At 43.5% G+C, this 21,480-nt stretch overlaps 1 protein-coding gene across 6 annotated transcripts in view; it reads right to left on the reverse strand.

Annotated features, from left to right (window-relative positions):
* The window catches only part of DYNC1I1 (dynein cytoplasmic 1 intermediate chain 1), a 225,736-nt gene that overhangs the window by 31,895 nt on the left and 172,361 nt on the right, over positions 1–21,480 (reverse strand). For all 6 annotated transcript variants that reach the window (XR_014503520.1, XM_083405396.1, XM_083405397.1 and 3 more), the window contains one exon: positions 4,425–4,565. Coding sequence is in view for 5 of the 6 variants with exons in the window: in XM_083405396.1 (XP_083261522.1) it covers positions 4,425–4,565 (141 nt within the window). In the remaining variant the exon portion in view is untranslated. The remainder of the gene's footprint in view (positions 1–4,424; positions 4,566–21,480) is intronic.

Here is a 21,480-nt window from a genome sequence, read left to right on the forward strand (position 1 = left end):
TATAATTCTGATAGGATTTGATCTGCACGTTTGCTGGACAGCATTCTACAAAATATATTTGCAGCTTGCATGATGCAATGGTTTTTCGGGGGGGGGGGTTCATGTTCCATTCTCAGTGGTGGCATTTAGAACGTTCAATCACAAGACCGTTCTCGCAGGGCGGGGGTGGGGGGAAGGATTACAAAGGAAAAGTTCAAGGGACAATTTCTGTAAAATCTGAATTAGGCGCAGTTATTTCACAACTGGAAATTAGGCAAAACTGCAGGCTGCTTGAATTCATACAAAAATGGCATGAGACAAAATTGTAAGAGAACAAAAAAAAAGCAGCAGCAGCTATGGTGAGAGATATTGATTTTCATGTACAGAATATATTTTCTCACAAAGCTTTCTGACTTCAATGTTTCACTGATGCTAAACAGGGCAACAGAGTTTTCTCTGTATGGTTCCTATTTTTAAATTTCTCCCCAATACTGGTATGGAAATCTTATGTTTGAAGGCTTTAATTGCATGTGAAGCTTTGCAATTGCGTGTGTTTGGGCCAGGAGCAGAATATATATCCTGCAGGGAAGAATGAATGGTGGCAGGAGGGAGAAAGAGAGACAGAATTTATTTATTTATTTAGTAAATTGATAGCCCACTTCTCAGTTTAAAAAGAACATTTTCACAGCAGAATACAATAAAGCACGCAAAGAAACCCTGTTTATAAAATGATATTATACCAATATTATACAAATAAAACCAACAAACAATCATTAAAAACCATACCAGTTTGATTAAACAAAATTGCATTGTGACCAACAACATTATGATTGACATATCTGAATATGTGCTATTGACCAGAATATCTCAAAAATATTTTCTGTAATATTCTGGGCAGAATGTCAGCTTCAAAATAAAGGCAATATGGACACACCTTAAAATGACAAAATATCTGCCACATCTCCTAGCATCTGCAGGCAGATAGGCTAGGAAAATACTGACTTAGACCTGATCTATGCAATCAGGACAAAAAGGAGCAGAATGGGTTGTATCACTTCAGTCTGGGGGATGCTGGCTGGTTTTTTTTTTATTATTGTTGTTCCCCATCTGTGACAATTCCCTTCAATTAAAAAGCTAGCACATCAAGGAGGAGGACTGTCTGCTCCCTGTGTGCTGGTATTGCACTCTGCAGGTAGCTTTTGACGCTGTTGTTTTACATACTGGAGCACTGAATAAACATTTATTCTACCTCCGTTCTACTACCTTACAAACTCCTTTCTTACTCCTTCTGATGAGTTGGTAGATCAGGCCCTTACAAGACAGCAGTTTGGGGGAGGCAAATTATAAATGTATCAAAGAAGCCTAGTGCACTCTGAAAGTGTTTTAAGAACTCCATTCAAATTAGGAAACTCAAAAACGATAAAACACTCAACAACGCCCCCCCCCCAAAAAAACCCAGCAAGAAAGACTTAATAAAATCACTCAGAAATACATCCAAGAGTTTAATGCAGCTGCTTCTTATTTATAATCTTCTTTTATCAGTATTTACTTTCACAAATTTGTTTGTATTATATGCTTACTAGTATGAAAATAAGGCGATGGTCACTTTGTAAAATCTGGACTTCTCTAGTGGTATTTTCTATTCTAATGATGTTTATTATTCACTTATGCAGTTTTATCTCATCTTTCTCCTCCAAGGATCTGAGGGCAGCCTATACTGTTCTTCCCTAGCTGTCCTTTTATTCTCCCAACAGTTCTGCAAGGCCACAAGTGTGACTGGCCCATGGCTTCTAGGCAAGGGTTTGAATCCAGGCCTTTCTGGTTCTAGCCACTACAGCACCCCGTCAAAGAAGGATGATCCAGCCCTTGTTAATGTACCTCCTCAGTAATGCTGCAGACTTAAGACACATTCATCAAATTTCAGGATCAGTTATCTTCTAAATAAAGCACCACACTTATCTGGGAGTAAGTCCCACTGAACTCAAGGGAACCTATTTTCAAGTAAACGATCAATAGGATCAGGCTGTATGTGTGCTTAGGACTATAGCAACATACCCCAAATGCTTGCATAGATGTTTGTGCAGAAGGAGGTATTGCTAATTTCAGCAGAGCTTAATCTCAAATCAGTGTACAAAGATTTAATGGCCTTAAAGCCCAATCTTATGCAAGTTTAACCAGAAGTTAAGTCCCACTGAAATCAATGGGGCTTACTCCCAGGTAAATATGGAAGAAGTAGTTGCAACACCACCGGCAGGTGGCTGTCCAGCCTCCGCTTAAGTGCTTTCAGCAAAGGAGAGTCCAACATCTCTTCGAGGCAGCCTGTTCCGCTGACAAACAGGTCTTGCTTTTAGCAATTTCCTCCTAAATTCTCACCAAAATCTGCTTCCCTGCAGGTTCCAAGGGCTTGCGGGACAGCTGTAACCTACCCCCCCCCCTCAGGCCTTGTACACACCATACATTTTAAAGCAGAACATGTCTTTCCCCAAAAAATCTTAAGAACTGTAGTTTACCCCTCTCAGAGCTACAACTCCCAGCACCCACACAAACTACAGGTCCCAGGATTCTTGGCTGAACTGGCAGAATTGTTTGAAATGTATGATGCATATACAGTCCTAGAGGGGGGGAAAGACATTCACAAAAGGAGAAATAATGAAGAGCTGCTTTGCCTACTCTGGCAAGCCAGGAAGTAGGCTGGACCTGCGACTCAGGACAGATTTATTTATTGTTATTTATTCCACACCATACATTTAAAGCACATTCCACACTCGTTGAAAGCATGCGATTTCACCCAAATAATTCTGGGAACTGCAGTTCCTTCACAGAGCCAAGCACCCTGGACAAACTACAGTTCCCGGGATTCTTTGAGGTAAGTCAGGTGCTTAAAACGTGCACTGAATGTGCCTTAAATGTAAGGTGCAGATCTGTGGCTAGGCTTCCCTTTTTGTCCTTCTTGGCAACGTGAGAAAGCGCAACTTGTGCAACTCCTCTGTAGCGAGTGGTGCAGAGTTTCAGAGGCATGTGAAACCTCCCAAACCTGCCACCACTGGGACAGGAGGGGAGGGGAGGGGGAGATGCTCTAAATTCCTCACGGGGCATGCAGAAGAAAAAATAAATAAATGCGGGGTGGGGGGCAGAAGTGCAGGTGAACAAATCAGCCCCGACACACCCACTCTTTTTGAAAACGCAAATCAACTCTGAACAAGAGAAGGGAGGAATCTGTGCCATGTCTTTAATCTGGGGCAGAAGGCTTTGGGATGAATGTGCTAAGATGCCACGTTTGATTTAGAGCCCCTGGGCAAAGACACAGCCTCCCTCACCTTCCTTACAGGGCTTAGCTTAATGTTAGGGTGGTGCCAGAGATGAACCAAGACAATAGGGATCACAAATTAACAACAATAGTTTTTGCACAAGGCAAGTTACAAGCTTGGCTCTTGCTTGAACGTAAGAGCATAAGAGGAGCCTGGATCAGGCCATTGGCCCATCTAGTCTAGCATCCTGTCCTCCCAGTGGCCGACTAGGTGCTCAAGTAGAATAAAAACACTCTCCCTCCTTGAGATCTCTGTAGATCTCAAGCCTCCAACCACCTTCTCAGGCATGGCCAAACTTGGCCCTCCAGATGTTTTGGGACTACAACTCCCATCATCTCTGACCACTGTTAGCTAGGGATGATGGGAGTTGTAGTCCCAAAACATCTGGAGGGCCAGGTTTGGTCAAGCCTGCTCAGTGTCTATGTTCATCCCACCAGAGAGGTGTGTCCCCCCATAGTAACATTCTAGTGGGTTTCATATTCCCCTAGAGTTGGCCCCAAGAAAGAGTATGAGTGAAGGATGAAGTGGTGCTTACAGGGTATGCCTGCGGCCTGCCGGATGTTGCTAGCCTGAGCACCGGCCATGCTAGCTGGGTTGACGGAAGTTAGAGTCCAACAACCAAAGAAGGGCAGCGCCTTGTCTCCCACTGGGTGGATCAAGAAGCCGACAAAGAGGCAGAAGTTGGAAGGTGCAAGCGGGTGGGAAGATCCTGGGTGTAACCACAGCCCACCAATTTAAAGCACACCCGAAGAAGCCTGGGAACTGCAGTATTCCCTGCACAGCACGCTACAATTCCCAGCATCCTGAAACTGCAGTTCCCGGGGATTCTTAAGGGGAAGTCGTGTGCTGGGGACTTGCCCTTTGTCTCTGGGCAAAGGAGGAGGGGAACACCACCAGGCAGGTCTGGTGGCACCCAGAAAAGGACCCTTGGAAACTGATGAAATTAGCAAGCACCGAATTTGGGGTGGGAGCCTGTTTCTAAAGAAGGCGGTTTCTTCTCTTTCCCTCCCAATTTGAAAAGAAGGGGTAAGATGAAATAATAATAATAATAATAATAATAATAATAATAATAATAATAATCATGGCAACCCAGCAGAAAATGCCAGCTCCCAGGCCCCGATCCTTCTCCCTCCTCACCTCTGTGTCATTATTCAGGTTCCAGAGATCCAAGCGGCCCATCCCATCCACGCAGGCAAAGAGCGCGGGATGCACTGGTGACCACATGACATCGTAGACATAGTCGGCATTGTCTTCAAAGGAGTAGAGCGGCTTGTTGTGCTGGAAGGGAGAGAGAAGCAGAGGGGAAGCATGAAGACTTCGTGGCGCTACTGCTGCCTCGGGCTGTCTGGCGAGTCTAATTAAAAACTTTGCACATTCAACCAAGTGTCATAAAACTTCCCGCAGATGAAAGGTCCCGGGACGGAGAAGGTGGGGCTGCTGCTGCTGCTGCTGCGCTCTAATGGGGGGGGGGGGGGCGACCACTGTCCAGTGAGTAGGATTGCAAAGTGGGGGTGATCGTGTAGATGCGGGGGGGGGGGACGTGCGGGGAGGAGGCGGATGGATGGAAGGAAGGAAGGAAGGAAGGGAGAGTTTGGATTTCGGCGAGGAGAGAGAAGGGATTGCGCAAGACATTCCACGCGCAGGTAAAAGGGAGCTCGCCAGCAGCCCATTCAAGGGGAGGGAGATGCTGCCTGTTGCTCGCGCCAAGGCATCGCCTTCGTAAGCTGCTGCCCTGATAAGGGATCGGGAGATTCCCGGGGAGGAATGGCAAGGGAAGACGAAGACTGCCACCTAGCGGCTGCCGGGAGGATGCGGCAGGCGCGAGTCACAGAGGCGCTTCGGCGGCGGGAGCGGAATAACCCAAGAATGCAGACTTGGGGGGGGGGCGGGGGCCCGCTGGGGAGGCCTGCGGAGATTTCCTTATTCCCGTCTGCGCTGCGCTCATTTGGGCGCACTGTGCTTTTAACGGAGGGATGGTCTACTGCTGTTCTCTAACTTGCTGTTTAGAAATTGTTCGTTGTTTTCCTTTAAAACCTGTATTTTCAAGAAGGTGGAGCGTTTTTGTTTTTTACTCCGAAGAGCAAACCACAAGTCTATTAAATGATGCATATGTATAACACGCACGATATATTTTGAAAAGTTGCGCGCTCGCTATGCATTTTTTAAAATATGTCGTAACCAAATTTTGCATGGCCACTGATCGAATGAAACGGGTTTTCGCCGACGTTTGGATACAACTAGATGCCATTTTGAATCAGGATGGTGGACTGGACATTTCAGAATGGCACTGATTTTAACCAAATTGTGCATGAAGGTTCCTGAGATTAAGCAGCAGTTTTTTGCCTAGGTTTTAACTACTGATTTCAAAATACTGAGTTTGTTTGTTTGTTTGTTTGTTTGTTTGTTTCTAAGCATTCCTAGGGAATACTGGATTCAAGGCTGCTTTATTAAATAAGGCTGTTATATTAAATAAAAGGTTAGAGAGGTACCTGCTGCCTTAGTCCAAAGTGCAAAGGTTACTTCCATGCCTGCACTTAGGGCTAAATGTTTATGAACTGATGCAACAGGCCAGTGGTATTATTGTTGTTATTATTATTATTATTGGTATTTCAGTTTTCTATTCAAATGCAGGGAGCTCATGGTCACAGTGGCCCTTTCGCAGAACTAAGCAAAAAACTGCCCCTTGAAATGTTACAGATACGACTTCCACATCTGCAGAATGTATTTATTTAGGCAATTAGTATTCCACTCCATATTTCAAAGAAACTTCTGAGTGGTTTACAACATCCTAAAAATATCACAAACAAATACCAAAACAAAAATCCACGTTTTAAAGCAGCACAAAACAATTCCATAGGACAAAATGGTTTTGTTTTTTAAAGGAAGCCTGAACTTAACAATTTACATATGAGGACCATAATAATGACTACTAGCAGATCCAAAGTACAGAAATGGAAGATGGGCAACCAGTCCCACTCACCAGTGTATTTATAGGTAGCAGTAGGACTTTCACTTCTGCTGCTATCTCTTCAACTTAAGCTCACGCCAGAACAGACTGCACATGCCCCTGCCCTGGGGCTCCCTGCTGTCACTGGGGTGCACCCACAAGCTCTCCTGCCCCCTGGAAAAGGTAGTGTTTAAGCAGCTCCCACGGTCAGTTCCCACATGAGAATTTTCTTATGCACTTGTATGAGGCTCTTTAAAAAAAAAAAAAAAGATGGCTGCTGTTCTGATCATGGAGGAAGGGCTGTAATTCACTAACAGAGCATCTGATTTGCATGCAGAAGGTCCCATGTCCACCCAGGTATGGCTGGGAAAGCGCTGCCTGAAACCCCAGAAAGCGGCTGCTGGTCATTGTGGATAATACCGAACCACATGGACAGCTTCCTATGTTCCTGAAGGCTTCTCAACATTGGCACCAGGATATTTCCTTCTGCAAGCATCCCTTGGCAAGTCAATCACTCATCTTCTTCCTGATAATGTATCTCAGGATGGGAGAAAAATACTATACGAGAGGAGCCACTGCTTCTCTGCCAAACACACACATCTTTTCACTATGCATTAGAATTTAGCTATCAGGCGGCATGCTCTGGTGCCACATTTCCCTGCTAAACTGCATTCTCCGGCTCATCAAGTTACTTCTGCTTTTTCTTTCTTTTTCTCTCCCCAGGGCTTCTCTTCACTTTTTTTCTTGAGGACGAGGTGATCTGTAGTTTCTGGATATTCTGAAAGCCAGTTCCCCCTCTCCCTCCCCTGTGTTTAAGACTTGGTTTTGAAGCAAGGAGGTGGCAAGGTTCAGAGAGCACAGCTGCGCTAAGAGAACGTGGTGCTGTTGCTTGACTTTTAAGTGCCTACGCGTCATTTCATTTCACAACAGACTGGAAGTTCGAAGCAAGTTTTTGTTTTTTTTTTAAAGTACACCGGGTTCGTAACATGTAATTGGGTGTCATGAATTATTCATCACATTCTGGCTCGTCTTAAGTCTGATTTCTGAATAATGGCTTTGCTAATCCCAGATCAATTAGTGTGAAATGAAATTTAAATGATAATGAAAACCCCAGAGATAAAAGAAAATTAAATATTCTCATCGCTTGTGACAGAAATCTAAACAATGGGATTTCTACATGTGTGTCTACGTATGTGTATTTGTATATAACATAATTTGCATGTACTGTATACAGACAAACACAGTAGACACACACACATCTCTCTCTCTCTCACATACACATGCACACCCCTGTCTATATCACCCCCTGTGGGGTTTAATATCTCTTTACAAGAAAATCATGATAAAGATCATACAAAGATAATTGTTTTTTAAAAAACCAATTGACTGCAACTTTAGTTTGCAAAGTGCAGCCAATCTTCCAGTCATTCTTGACTGCATTAGGTATCCTTATGAGTTATACAGGAAGATTCATAGCTCTGTGGTAGAACATCTGCTGGGCATGCAGAAGGCGCAGGTTCAACCCTTGGGATCTCAATGTAAGGTAAGTAAGGGAGGGACATGACTGAGCTGAGGTGTGGAGAAAATGGATATAGAACACTACAACTCAGGGACATGCTGTGAAGCTGAACGTTGAAAGATTCAGGACAGACACAAAAAAGGCACTTCTTCATAATACATAGTTGAGCTATGGCATTGCCTCTCAACAAGAAGTAGTGATGGCTGCTCATCTGGATGGCTTTAAAAGTAGATTAGACTGATTTTCACAGGTCAGTGGCTAGTAGGCACAACGTCTATGTCCTAAACCCAGTACGCCTCTGAATACGAGTTGCTGGGAGTTTACAATTGCAGTAAGGGCTGTCGCACTCAGATTCCCCTTGCAGGCTTCCCATAGATATTTGGCTGGCCATTGAGAGAAGAGAATGCCGGACTATGATGAGCCTTTGGCTTGATCCAGCGGGGCTCTTGTTACGTGTGTCATATGAAGTTCATAAAGGATGAGCTTTGAGTCCATGAAGATTGTCTTCTGAAGGGGTCAAAATTTCCCTTTGAAGATTGTGTGTGTGTGGTTCTTAAAGGAAAAAGTGAGCATTTTACTCAGGCATCCATAAGGTAAAGGTAAAGGGGCCCCTGACCATTAGGTCCAGTCGTGACCGACTCTGGGGTTGCGGCGCTCATCTCGCTTTATTGGCCGAGGGAGCCGGCGTACAGCTTCCGGGTCTTGTGGCCAGCATGACTAAGCCGCTTCTGGCGAACCAGAGCAGCGCATGGAAATGCCGTTTACCTTCCCGCCAGAGCGGTACCTATTTATCTACTTGCGCTTTGACATACATTTGAACTGCTAGGTTGGCAGGAGCAGGGACCGAGCAACAGGAGCTCACCCCGTCGTGGAGATTTGAACCGCCCACCTTCTGATCGGCAAGTCCTAGGCTCTGTGGTTTAACCCACAGCACCACCCACATCCCCACAAAACATCTCAGGAGAAGTAGCATTTAAGAGGACTTGGTTTTAACTAGGGATGGGGAAACTTTGGCCCTCCAGATGTTGATGGACTGCAGCTCCCAATCCTCCCTCCCTGACCATTGTTTATGGTGGCTGCATCCGCTGAGAGGAGGAGTCCAACATAATCTGGAGGCCCACTAACCTTGGTAAAAACCAACACTGATCACTGATTTCTACTGCATGCAAGTACTGCATATGTGCACAGAAATTCACAAAACTGGCCCAAGACCCGGTAAAGGTTTGGCAAAGTCACAAACACATACGCCGCATGTTAATCATGTCTAGGTTTCCACCAGCTCCTTGATCAACCCCCGATTGCGGCACCCACCTCCTTTCCATCACAAAGAATAGCTTGGGTATATAGAAATATGACAATAAGTATAACTGTATCTAGGGCTGAAGTCCCGGCTGGTTCCCCGGCGTAGCTGCATGAAGGATCTTCCTTAATCCAGGAGGCGCCACACGTTAAGAACCTCGCTGCTTAGAGGAAGGCATGTGGACATGTTTACAGGTTTTAACTAGCATTTAGCTGCTTAAAAGCTACAATGAAATCTATCAGCTTTGCTTGTTTCATGAAAGAGGTATTTCACACTCTTGGAATGGCGGAAGCAGGCTCTCCACGAAGGTGCATCTCGCAACGGTGTCTCCAACTCATAAGAGCCATCAGAGGTCCTTCACCCGGCGGAGAGGCACCCAGCAGAAATCAAATTTGAACCCAGTCAGGAAAAGAGCCTTTATGCTTGTGGAGTTACTGCTACCATTTTAAAACTACTTTACATTGGAATTTTTCTCTTTTTAAAAAAATATTTTTTATCAAGTTTCCCATGCTTCAAGTTCAGAGGGGTCCAATCATCTTATGTTTCTACTGCCTTGAGTTTCCAATAGTTCCTTCTTTAAATCTTCATGTTGTTGTCCTTCCAATTATTCTCATCCCAGGAATAGTTCTGTGAGGCAGCTGAGATCTCTTAACAAACAACTGTCCGTATCCAGAACAAACAGCCTCCAGAATATTTTGAGAGAATCCATGGAAATCAACCAGTTTTCACCTGGTTCAAATCTGCAGTTGCACATGGCCTACACATTTGCATCCATTTTATACCAGTTTCACAACCCTGGCTTTCCACAAATACTTATTTGGTAGGTTGGTGAGGATGTTGAGATTCTCTGATAGAGATCGCTTCTCTGCCCACCTGCCCCGGACTATATTTCCCTGGGGTTTCTTGAGGAAATGGAACATCTTTCATACCACATTCAATCTGTGGTGTAGATATGCTTTACAACAGCACTGTTTGTTGGGGGCCAGGCTACAGCTTTCAGGCGGCAGGAAGGGAACACCTGCCTGTTAAGATGCAGACACAAGGAATGGTGCTGAAGGTTGATCCCAGTCTTCAAGGCATGCTCTTCAGAGTTGCTTCTCTTGGCTGCAGTTAAGGTAAAGAAATGTGGCTGCTCTCTCTGCAACAGCTGTCACCAGCCCGGTGCTCTCCAGATGTTGTGGATGACAACGTTCAACTTGGGACTGATAGGTGTTGTAGTCCAAAACATCTGGCTGATGAAGGCTGCTCTACAATATCCAAAGAGCATGTCATGTTTTGGTTTATGCAAAAAGCAAATGTAGCAATGTTGGTCTGCAAGACAAAAATCCGCAAACTTTTAGAAATACCTTTATTAGGCCACTTTGTTTTAAATACTATTTTATTGAGTTTTATGACAAAAACTTAAAACAACGATGAACCAACCACCTCACAACAGCACCTAAAAGGAAAAAAAAAGAAAAAACAGAAAAAACAGAAAAATAGATACTACAACACACAAACACAAAACAGCAAAATACAACAAAGAGAATAAACATATTAAAAACAATTTTTGTCTCCTTATATTCTTTACATTGACTTCTTTCTCCGACTTCCCCAGACCTTCCTTCTCTGTATTCCAAATCAAATATTCTGTCTGCAAATTCTTTTCCTCTATCATATTTTAATTTTCTAATACTCTTAAAGTCTAGTAAATGGTTACATTTCCTTAAGTCTGACAAAATATTAAATCTTTCTCTGATCACTTTTTCCCAAATACCCATCCACCCTCAATCCGATGTCATCAAACGTTCATTATCTTATAATGTTTCTGTAAATAGTCCTTAAATTTTCTCCAGTCTTCCTTCACCGTCTCTTCACCCTGGTCTCTGATTCTGCCGGTCATTTCTGCCAATTCCATGTAGTCGATGACTTTCATCTGCCATTCTTCCAGTGTGGGTAGCTGTTGGGTCTTCCAATACTGTGCTATAAGTATCCTTGCTGCTTCTGTGGCATACATAAAAAATGTCCTATCCTTCTTGTGCACCTATTAGGCCACTTTGTTGTTCCAATAAATAACGAAGTGCAGGACTCATTAATCCCATATTCGTTATTGGGAGAGACATAGCAGGAATACACGTCGGATCAAAAAGCTTTGTTCATAGTTATAACAGAGTTCGCTTTTCTATTCTATAGCGGTTTCACTATTATATAGCACATGTTGAAAGTTATGTCTGGAAAAAATCTAGTTACGGCTGGAGAACCGTATGTCATTTTTATGATCATCCTGTACTGTTTTTAATAGTATTTTATCTCTTTTGTAAATCTTGTTGTACACCAGACTGGGATTTTGTATGAGGGGCAGTCTATATGTATTTTTAACTAAATGAATAATTTATAAAATTCAATTTTTTTTTATTTAAAAAGTCATACTGTTCTAGCTATGGCTTAAAATGTATTTATTAACTAGAACAATAATTCACATGCATTGCTAATATATACCAAGATCTTATGATTTTGTATTTATAGCTAGTAAGGTAAAGGGACCCCTGACCATTAGGTCCACTCGCAGCCAACTAGAGTTGCGACACTCATCTCGCTTTACTGGACGAAGGAGCCGGCATACAGCTTCTGGGTCATGTGGCCACCATGACTAAGCCGCTTCTGGCGAACCAGAGCAGTGCACGGAAACACCGTTTACCTTCCTGCAGGAGCAGTGCCTATTTCTCTACTAGTGCTTTTGAACTGCTAGGTTGGCAGGAGCAGGGACCAAGCAACGGGAGCTCACCCCATCACGGGTATTCGAACCGCCGACCTTCTGATCGGCAAGCCCTAGGCTCTGTGGTTTAACCCACAGCACCACCCGTGTCCGATTTATAGCTGGATAAATAAATAAATAATAAAAAGTAAACCTTTTTTATTTATTTTTTTAAAAACTTTATTAGGCCAAGTAAAATGTCACAATAGCATGAGCAAGTTTTCAAGTTATCCAGAACTTAACCATGTTCATTCATTTCCACGCACTCTGAGTTAGCTGAATACTACCTCTACTCTCTCGGAGGTATTCATGGGATCACAGCTTTAGTTTGTACTCTTATGCACCAGGCTTTCTCACTAAATGTAGGCAGGTCACATCCACACCACTTGAACAGTCATGGCTTCACCCAAAGAATTCTGTAGTTTGTTAATGGTGCTGAGAGCAGGACCGCCCCCCCCCCCGAACTACAAATCCCAGCATCCAAAGCAAACTGCAGTTCCCAGGATTTGGGGGGGGGAAATGCCATGGCTTTTAAAGTGGTGTAGGTGTCTTTTAAATATATGGCGTTGGTGTGGCCCAGGGCTTTCTTCATAATGCCCAGGAACATTTCTTTTCTCTCTCTCTCATCTCACCACTCATTCACTTGGGTAGCATCCATCCATAGGTAACTCAAAAGCTTGCTCACTATTTTGTGACATTTTCATTGGCTGTACTGTTGCTTTTGGATCTGCCTCCTGGACAACAACAGAAACAGACTAACGTGATTATTTGCCATTTTTGAAGATGACGTACACCTTCCTTTTCGACAATGGCTTTCCTCAAAAGAGAACCCCATGATCACCTCCATTCCACACGAAGTGTTACTTTGTGTTTTGGTTCATTCCTCTCCTTGGTGGGCTTGAGCTCAAGATCGGGTCACAATTAGTAAAGTAAGATCGCCGCGTTTCTAAATCGCTTCTCCTGCTGCAGTGCTGCTATGAAGTCCCGGCCGCTTTGCTTAATTGATTTCTATGCCAAGGATTTAAAAAATGTGCCATGCTTTTGCATGAGCATGTGGAAGCTATTACAAGAGGAGAATAAAAAGGGGGCAAGAGGGAAGGGTTCCAAGAACAGACTAAGTCTGGAGATAACATGATGATTAGGCTTTGTGGTTTCTTTTAAAGTCAGGGCATCATAGCTGCGTTCATAGGAAGGAACCAATGAAAAAGAACTTGGGTCACTGGCGCAGGGGATTTACTGTGCAATCCTAGGCATGCTTACTCCGAAGTAAGTGTCAGTGTCTGGGCAGCTGCTGGTACATAAAAAGGCCTGGCAAGCTGGCACATTGTTCTAATTTGCATAAAATCTGTATATGCTTAGTTGTTTGTATATATGCACATTCAGGCCATGTTTCAATGATGAAAAGAACCTGACTCTAACTGGCAGGACTTACTCCGAACTATGAGTGTCAACAGTCTTTTCTGGGTCTAGTGCACAGTCTGTTAGGAAGAACTGCTTTTTATGTGCACAATGCAAATAAAATAAGTCTTACACAACAGCTAAAACCCCCCATACATTTTTCCTTATCCACCCCATCCAACAATTGTATGTACTTGCAAGTTCCCCAGCACCAATCAATACCATCCACACATGATAAGCATAACACCACAGATCAACACAACCTGTGCCGCAACTGGAAAGCAGGAAAATGTTCTATGCGCAGAGCAGATAATGCAAGAAAGTTAGTTAAGCCACACACTGTGTTGTGCATTTCATCATCAAGAAATGAAGCATGTCTGTCTTCAAGGAGTCCCAAGCAGAGGTTTCTCCTTGTGCCCATTTCAGCCTTCTCACAACAACACTATGATCACAGTGCTTATGGGGAACAGTAGTAGTATAAAGAAATCTTAAGGGGGGGAACCAAAGCAGGCAAAATTGGCTGGAGAGATGTTTTTCTCCCTTTCTCATAATGCTAAAGCCTGGAGTCATCCAATGAAGATGCAAGGCAGACAAAAGGAATCACTACTTCACCCAGCGCAAGGTTAAACTATGGGATTTTCTGCCAAAGCATATAGTGATACGCATCAACCTAGATGGTTTTAAAAGTGTCTATTAGCCATGATGATTGTGTACTACCTCCAGTCTAGTATGCCTCTAATACTAGTTCTTTGCTTTAATATTCAACCTTCTTAGAGCCAGGACTCACCTTTAAGCTTCATCTATTACACAGAAGCTACTTTTAGTTATTTACTGTATCCAATCTCTCTTCCCCTTTAGTTCCTTCCTTCCTTTTTTAAAACCCTTCACAGCAAGAGCAAAAAGAAAATGACAGTGGTAATGTTAGCATGATCCACCTTAAGTCAGAGACATGAGACGCAGCCTAGAAGAACAGTGGAAGAAGGTAGGAAGAAGCCTTATGCTGAATCAGACTATTGACCTGACTATGCTGATTATCAGTGGGTCTCCAGGGTTGCAGACAGGGGTCCCTCAAATCCATACCTAGAATGCCAAAGATTGAACCTGGGACCTTTTGCAAGCAAAGCAGATGCTCCACCAACCGTTCCCATTAGTTGGAATCATAGAGGTGGAAGGGGCCACAAGAGTAATCTACTGTAGTCCTACCCCCTGCAATGCAGAAATCTTTTGCCCAATGTGGGGCTTGAACCCACAACCATAAGGTTAAGTGTCTCAAGCTCTACCGACTGAGCTATCCAAACACCAATTCAATATACAAGTGGTTAATATACACATTTAATGTGCATCTGACAACCATGCAAGGTGGATAAGAAGAGCAGGTTCGGTATAGTGGATAAAGTATTGGGCTTGAACGAGAGCCCTGGGTTCAAATTTCCATTCAGCTGTGAAGCTCACTGCCTGACCTGGGGGTCATTAACTCCCAGGATGTTGCGAGGGCAAAATGGCAATAGAATAAAATGGATCCCATTCTGAACTCCTTAAGGAAGGCACAGGAATGTGATAAGTGATAAATGGCTTAAACCTCACCTATGAAAATGCTTAACACCGAGAGAGAAGGGGGGAAACACAGTGAATTCCTCAAGCCAGACACCACCTGACTCTGGAAAGCGTCAGTCTGTCAGGCAGCAGTTTTTTGAAGATGTGTTAGGGGTGTTTTGGGAGGGTGGAGGACTTGATGCTGACAGGTAAACTGGTTATTGAGTTAATCTCCTTAGCGGTTTTATAAAATCTGTTGAGTTGTGACTCACATGGGCCGGTGCTGCAATTCTTACTGTGCATTAACTCTTGTCTCTCATTTTGCTTCCTTGATAACTGAATACCCCTGCAGCTAAGGATGTAAGGATGAGGCCAACAAGATGGCCAAGAATGCTTTGGTTCTAAAAGAAGAAAAGCCATGGCTCAGGACTGCCTAGGGCCTGCAGGCTTTGCTCTTTTTCAATGATTGGAGGAAAACACTCTGCACATGTTCAGAATCTTTAAACCCCAAGTTGATGTATCCATCATTATGCATACATACAATAAGAGTCAGTACAAAAAGCTGGAGTGCAAGACAACTAGACATAGCTCCAAAGAACTTCAACATTGTGGCACAGCACTGTGTGATGTCTGTACACTAGTAAGTAGACAAGGCATTAAAATAAATAAGGGACATGAACAGTCCGGGTGTTTATTTGTGTATTAGGAGAAACAGCACCAAAAGGCAGTGGCGTAGCGTGGGGGGTGCAGGGGGGGCCGGCCGCACCGGGCGCAACACCAGGGGGTTAGGGTTAGGGGGCGCAAATCCACGGGTTAGGGGGCGCAAATTACTTGCCTTGCCCCGGGTGCTGACAACCCACGCTACGCCACTGCCAAAAGGGAGCCCAGCCCCATGTCAGAAAGAGAGCCCAGGAATCACTATTCCTTCTCAGCAAGCTCTTTTCAATAACCATTTGGTAACTACCATGCTTTCGAGTGGAAAGTTTGCTATGGCTCAATAGAATACACTAGTTTCCTCCGACAGCCAAGATTAGTGTTTGTGACTGTTAAAACTAGAAGGCCTGTGGAGATTTCATGGGTCATCAGTCATATAGACTCAAAAGTGATTTATTATCCAAGACATCCCTGCATATGTAAGATCACCAGTACATTTCCTCACTCTGACATAACAGAAAATTTAACATTTGTTGACAGCCAGGGGGAAAATAGGTTGTTTCAAAGGTTTGGTGAGGGTATGTTACTGGGGGGCTCTGATCTATGTCCCCTGAGGGACTATAGGCAAAGCTGATTCCAGTCTGAAGGGAAGCCCCGCTTGCAGCTGAGAATGGCTGATGGTGGTCCCGCTGTTTGCAGAGGATCCCAAATTTGGGGGCTTGCAGTTAAGCACGAACCTTGTGTTTGATGTATCAATTAATCAGTTTGTGGAGCGCTACAGAATGTGGAGGTTTCTCTGCAAAACACTGTAAAATAACGGCAAAACTTTGGTACAGGTTTGGAGGAGAGTCCAAATTATGGGGTTTGTAGTTAATTTGCCTGTTGAGGGTCAAAGTTCTAATGCCTAGAGAGGAGGGGAAGTTCACAGATGATGATTTTGAAGGAGTGAATAACCTAGAGACCAAGCACAACTGCTACCAGCCTCATTGTTAAGTTTTGCTTACTTTTGGTAAGCCTCCAAAAGAGGGGTGGGCAATCCTTTTTACTGTCAAGTCATGTATTCCTTCTGAGGTAATCTGCCAGTGGGGTGGGCCTACCAAGGGAAGAACCCAAGCCAGCTGTGGGCAAGACCAATGCCAAAAGCAGACCTCCTCATGCCCGTTTGCACTGTCTTCCTAAACAGGGCTTTTTCCAGTTGGAACTCGCCGGAACTGAGTTCTGGCACCTTTCAGGTGGGAGCCATTTCCATTATTAGAGAAAAAGGGTGAGTTGTGGCACCTCTTTTTCTAGAAAAATAGCACTGCTTCCCACCACCTCCTTCTTTCTCCCTCTCGCTTCCTACGAAAGGAGAAAGAGACTGTTCTTGCCAGTGTTGTCTAGACTGATCCGTCGCAGTCAGCTTTGGAAATTACGCCAAGGGCTACATGCCCACACCTTCTCGAAACGTTTTATCTTGGGCCTGAAATTGGTTTCTTGTGGGAACACCACATAGGAACTAAACCACCCTTTTAGGTCTTCTGTGTGAAAAGCTAGACAAAGGCTAGGGAACCTGTGGCCCAGCAACATAGCTAGCTTATGATCGGGAATTGTGAGAGCTATAGTCCAGTAACATCAGGAAGGCCAAAGGTTATTCAGCCATGCACTAGATCAGGCATCCCCAAACTCGGCCCTCCAGATGTTTTGGGACTACAACTCCCATCATCCCTAGCTAACAGGACCAGCGGTCAGGGATGGTGGGAACTGTAGTCCCCAAACATCTGGAGGGCCGAGTTTGGGGGTGCCTGCACTAGACTGACAGTGACACACAGAGCTAGGTCTTCTTGGTGGTAGAACCCTGATGATAGAGTTTGCTTCCTAGAGAGGCTTTGTTGGAATCCCTTTGGAGAATGAAGAAAACAACTTGATCGAGAAAAGCATATGGAGCTGGCTAATCTCTCTTTTTTAATGGTGCTGTGATCATGTTAGATTGTGCAGAATATGCACATTTTGACCGTCATCTGCACATTGTTATGTTTTGCTTGTCTGTGATATAATCTGACTCAGGTTCTTCAAACTGGAGAAAGGGGAATATATACAAACCAAGCAGGAACAAATAAGATGAAAAATTGCAACATCAGCAAAACAAAAAAACCACCCCTGCTTAATATCAAGCCTGTTACCTGATGTGTCAGATCAACATCACCAACCGTGGGGTAGCACAGAGAGTGGAGAGGCATTATGCCAGCACTGCAGGCAGATGAGCTGCTGCAAGCCTCCAGAATCTGTCTGCAAGCCTCCAGCCACCGTCTGCAGGAGAGCCCATTAACTTCAAAGGGACTTCTGTAGAATAAGTGGTTTCACAATTACAACTGAAGGCTAAATCCTCTGCTTGATTCCCAGCTTTCTTTGTCTAAAGCAGCATTTCCACAAATGTATATCAGCAGCAAACCTGGCGACTATGGCTTATCAGAACTGAGTAAACCTACTTATATTTCACTCACATTAATTCTGTGTTGAATTTTCATGAGCTTTTCTCACTACCTAAGTCACCATTTGGAAGTAGAGATGAATCGGTCAATATCATTTTTTCACCACTTCTCTTTTTTCCAGACTTGAGTTCAGTTTGCAGATATATATATATATATATATTAAGTCTGCACAAAAATTGTCAGCATTTATTGTGCATTTCTTCTAATATACCAATTTTTGGAAGCAATTTTGTCTAGCATACATAATTTCGCAAGCAATTCCCCATAATAGCATTCGTTTTTGTGTTACTGTCATTAAGATATACACTTTTATGCACACCTTTTTGTGTAAATTTAAAAAAAATGTTTTCCAATATACCCCCAATAATAGCTAAATTATAACAGTAACAATTAATTCCCAAATTATACAATTATCAGAATGCCATTCAACTTCCTAATAATACATTTCAGTTAAAATGGCTCCCTGCATGGTGGAACAGGTGCATTTCCGATCTTATATCACTGTGTTGCATAATCTTAATTAATACCAGTTACATTTCAGTTATAATAATCATCCCTTAGTCAACAGCTACATAATTAATGATTTCCATTTGTGATGTTATAATATATAAATTTATAATGCTTCATGTGTGGAACTCCAACTATTATCTTTATTCTGTTCTGCGTGTGAAAACTGGAGATTCCTTTTGTCCATATATGGTGTTTCTTTCACTTCCCAGTTGTTGTTTTCTCCCATCATGATTTGGGGCAGAACTGAATCTCAAAGCTTCTCATAAGTCTTATCTCTCAGTCCTTGTTTCTATGTCTCGGAACAGGCGACAGTCTGCTAGAAACCATTCTGTCTCACTAGTAAAACATGTCACAGATCTTCACCATTTTCATCTCAGCCTAGGAAAAAGTGGGCAGTTTTCTCAGCACTGAAGATTTAATACTCCTTTTCCAACTCCCAGAATCTCTGCAGCGTTCTTATCACACCCCCAAATTCTTTTCCTTCCAGCAAGAGATTTATGGCCCAATTAAACTTTATCTTAGATTACAATCTGTCAAACAAATCTCACAAACACAATAGCACAAACAAATCTCAGTCTGTTTTTCCTTGTCTGTTGTTTTTAAACGGAGGTGAGGGGAATTACTATCTTTCCAACACAGCCATACTTGAGTTCCCCCCCTTTCTTCATTTCAGATCACATGCAGCTTCCATTTTTGCTTGTTAATATCAATATTACTCTAACATCCCTTCCTCACTTGTAAATCTATTTTTATCTTGTATTCTGAAGAGGATTGCCAAATCATAAATATATAAAAGAAGCTTAGAATAAACAAACCATGGGTTTCCCTCTCCCCAAACGATTCCCACACTAAAGAAAATCTTATCTCAGTTCAAACCCTTGATCCCTGTAGCTGATATGTTCCGCAGTATATTGTTGCAACCCTTTTCCATAACGCGCTGGTACTTTAAAATCAACTATAAATCCAACTAAACAGATAACCTCTACTTAATGGCGACGTAGGAGGGTTTTCACCAGGTGAAGTGCTTTTGTACTCAGCGCCTCCCTGCCTTCCACATTCCATGCCGGAGAGAGAGCCAGGTACCAAGACGAACTGCGAGCAAAGTCCATTCCCTGGAGGGAATTTGTAAGGATGATTTACCCTCTGCCATCCTTGGTTTTTGTTCACCAACAATCCTCCGCCGTCGTGGGGAATGCCTCCATTAAGGCAGGTGGGACTGGAAGCCTATGCACATTTTCTCTTAATGTATGCATTTTTGTGCACATTTGGGGATTGGAGAACTGCATTGCGAGAATTGAGAGAAGTGCAAATGTTAAACTATAGGGCATCCCATTGCCAGACTGCAAGCAGTTTCATTTCCCACCAACATAGCATGGGGAGACTTTTGCCCTGGTCCAGCTCCCATTTGCACTGTTAGGACTGATTAACTACAGCAAAGCATGTATAAAAGGGCTCTCTGAGCAAAGAAAAACGACACAAGGGGATGGCATCAGCCCTCACTGCAATTCTTTCAGTAGCCGTTCAGATGGGGAGAGGCCATAGCTCAGTGAAGCACTTGCTTTAAATGCAGAAGGCCTCAAGTTCAATCCATGGCATCCAAACTTAAGGTCCAGGATCTGCATACATATCCTTAGAAAACTATGCATAATTGGCTTGAAGCAAAGGACTGTTGATCCATTTGCTTCAGCACCTAACGCTTCTCCACCCCTCACCCCCATGAATAGTTTCAAGACTCTCCCCAAGGAGCACATGGAATCACTGAGGACAGATGGTGAATTCTCTGGCCAAAAATGTTCACGAAACATCTCCCCCATGTTGGCTTCATAAGATGGTACAGTCAAGAACTTCTGTAGCTCATAGCTGTCAACGTTTCCCTTTTTTAAAGGGAAATTCCCTTATTCTGAATAGGATTCCTCGCAAGAAAAGGGAAAAGTTGACAGCTATGCTGTAGCTGGCCTTGCATTTGATTTATTTCTTTTCTTGTTATGGAGACTGAGGGTGTTTTGACTAGGGCCATATTTATTGAAGAGACTATCAAGGCCATGGACTAGGACCTGTGAGTTTCGTGATATATATTTTTCCCAGTTAAAGGGATCCATGCCAGTAGCCCGACCTGTGATTTTCATAATGCTGTGCTGGTTTTTGATGATATTGTCACAGTAGAAGAAATAAAGTTTATTAAGTGGTTCCCGGCAATTTTTGAGAGGTCCGCAAAACCTCAGAGTTGAGAGCCACTGATAGTTCATCCTACATGAACAGATCTGCAATTTTGTGCATACAAGAAACTGCTCATGAAGTCTTTCAAAAGAAGGGGGGGAAACCGTGTGGTTACAGTGGAATAGATAAGCAAAATCAAGAGAAACATTGTGGAAAAACTCAGTGCCGGCTTTTGATCACCTGACTTCACTTTGGTTTTGCTCCTTCAAATTACCTAGAGAAAGACCATAATCTTCTCCTCATACAGCTGGATGGGAGCCAGACCTCTGGCTCCAGAGGTAAAGGGCAAAAAGTAAAAATCCTGTCTGAACAAGCAGCTCCACCCATTCCTCTGAGTCAGTTTGGCTTTCTGACAGCAAAATTGAGCTCTGAAGAAAATTCATTCATTGCTTTGCTTCTGGACAAAACTCAAAATGCTGAGCTCGTACAACAGACAGGCAGATCCCCAAGTAAGCCAGAATGCTACTTACTGACGGATCTACAGCTAGACCATGTTGTTCACTGTAATGACTAGGACGCTTTTAATTTTTCATCTGTAGGACACAATATATTCAGAAGTAGACATATTTTCAGAAGATATCTGGTTTTAGGATTACCAAGTAGGGCAGCCTTGCAAATCTAGTCCTCCTGCCCCCGCCCCCCCATTACTAACCCTCAAACATGTTTACTATATTTCTTCTGTTAGACATTTGTGACCTTACAAGGATGAAGAGAGAACCGGCTTTTGCTTCTCTGTCAGGTCACCTGGTGTGGGACGCAGGTGGCGCTGTGGGTTAAACCACAGAGCCTACAACTTGCCAATCAGAAGGTCGGCAGTTCGAATCCCTGCGACGGGGTGAGCTCCTGTTGCTCGGTCCCTGCTCCTGCCAACCTAGCAGTTCAAAAGCACGTCAAAGTGCAAGTAGATACCTTC

This window comes from Podarcis tiliguerta (assembly GCF_965153285.1).
Source record: "Podarcis tiliguerta genome assembly, chromosome: 12".
NCBI lineage: Eukaryota > Metazoa > Chordata > Lepidosauria > Squamata > Lacertidae > Podarcis > Podarcis tiliguerta.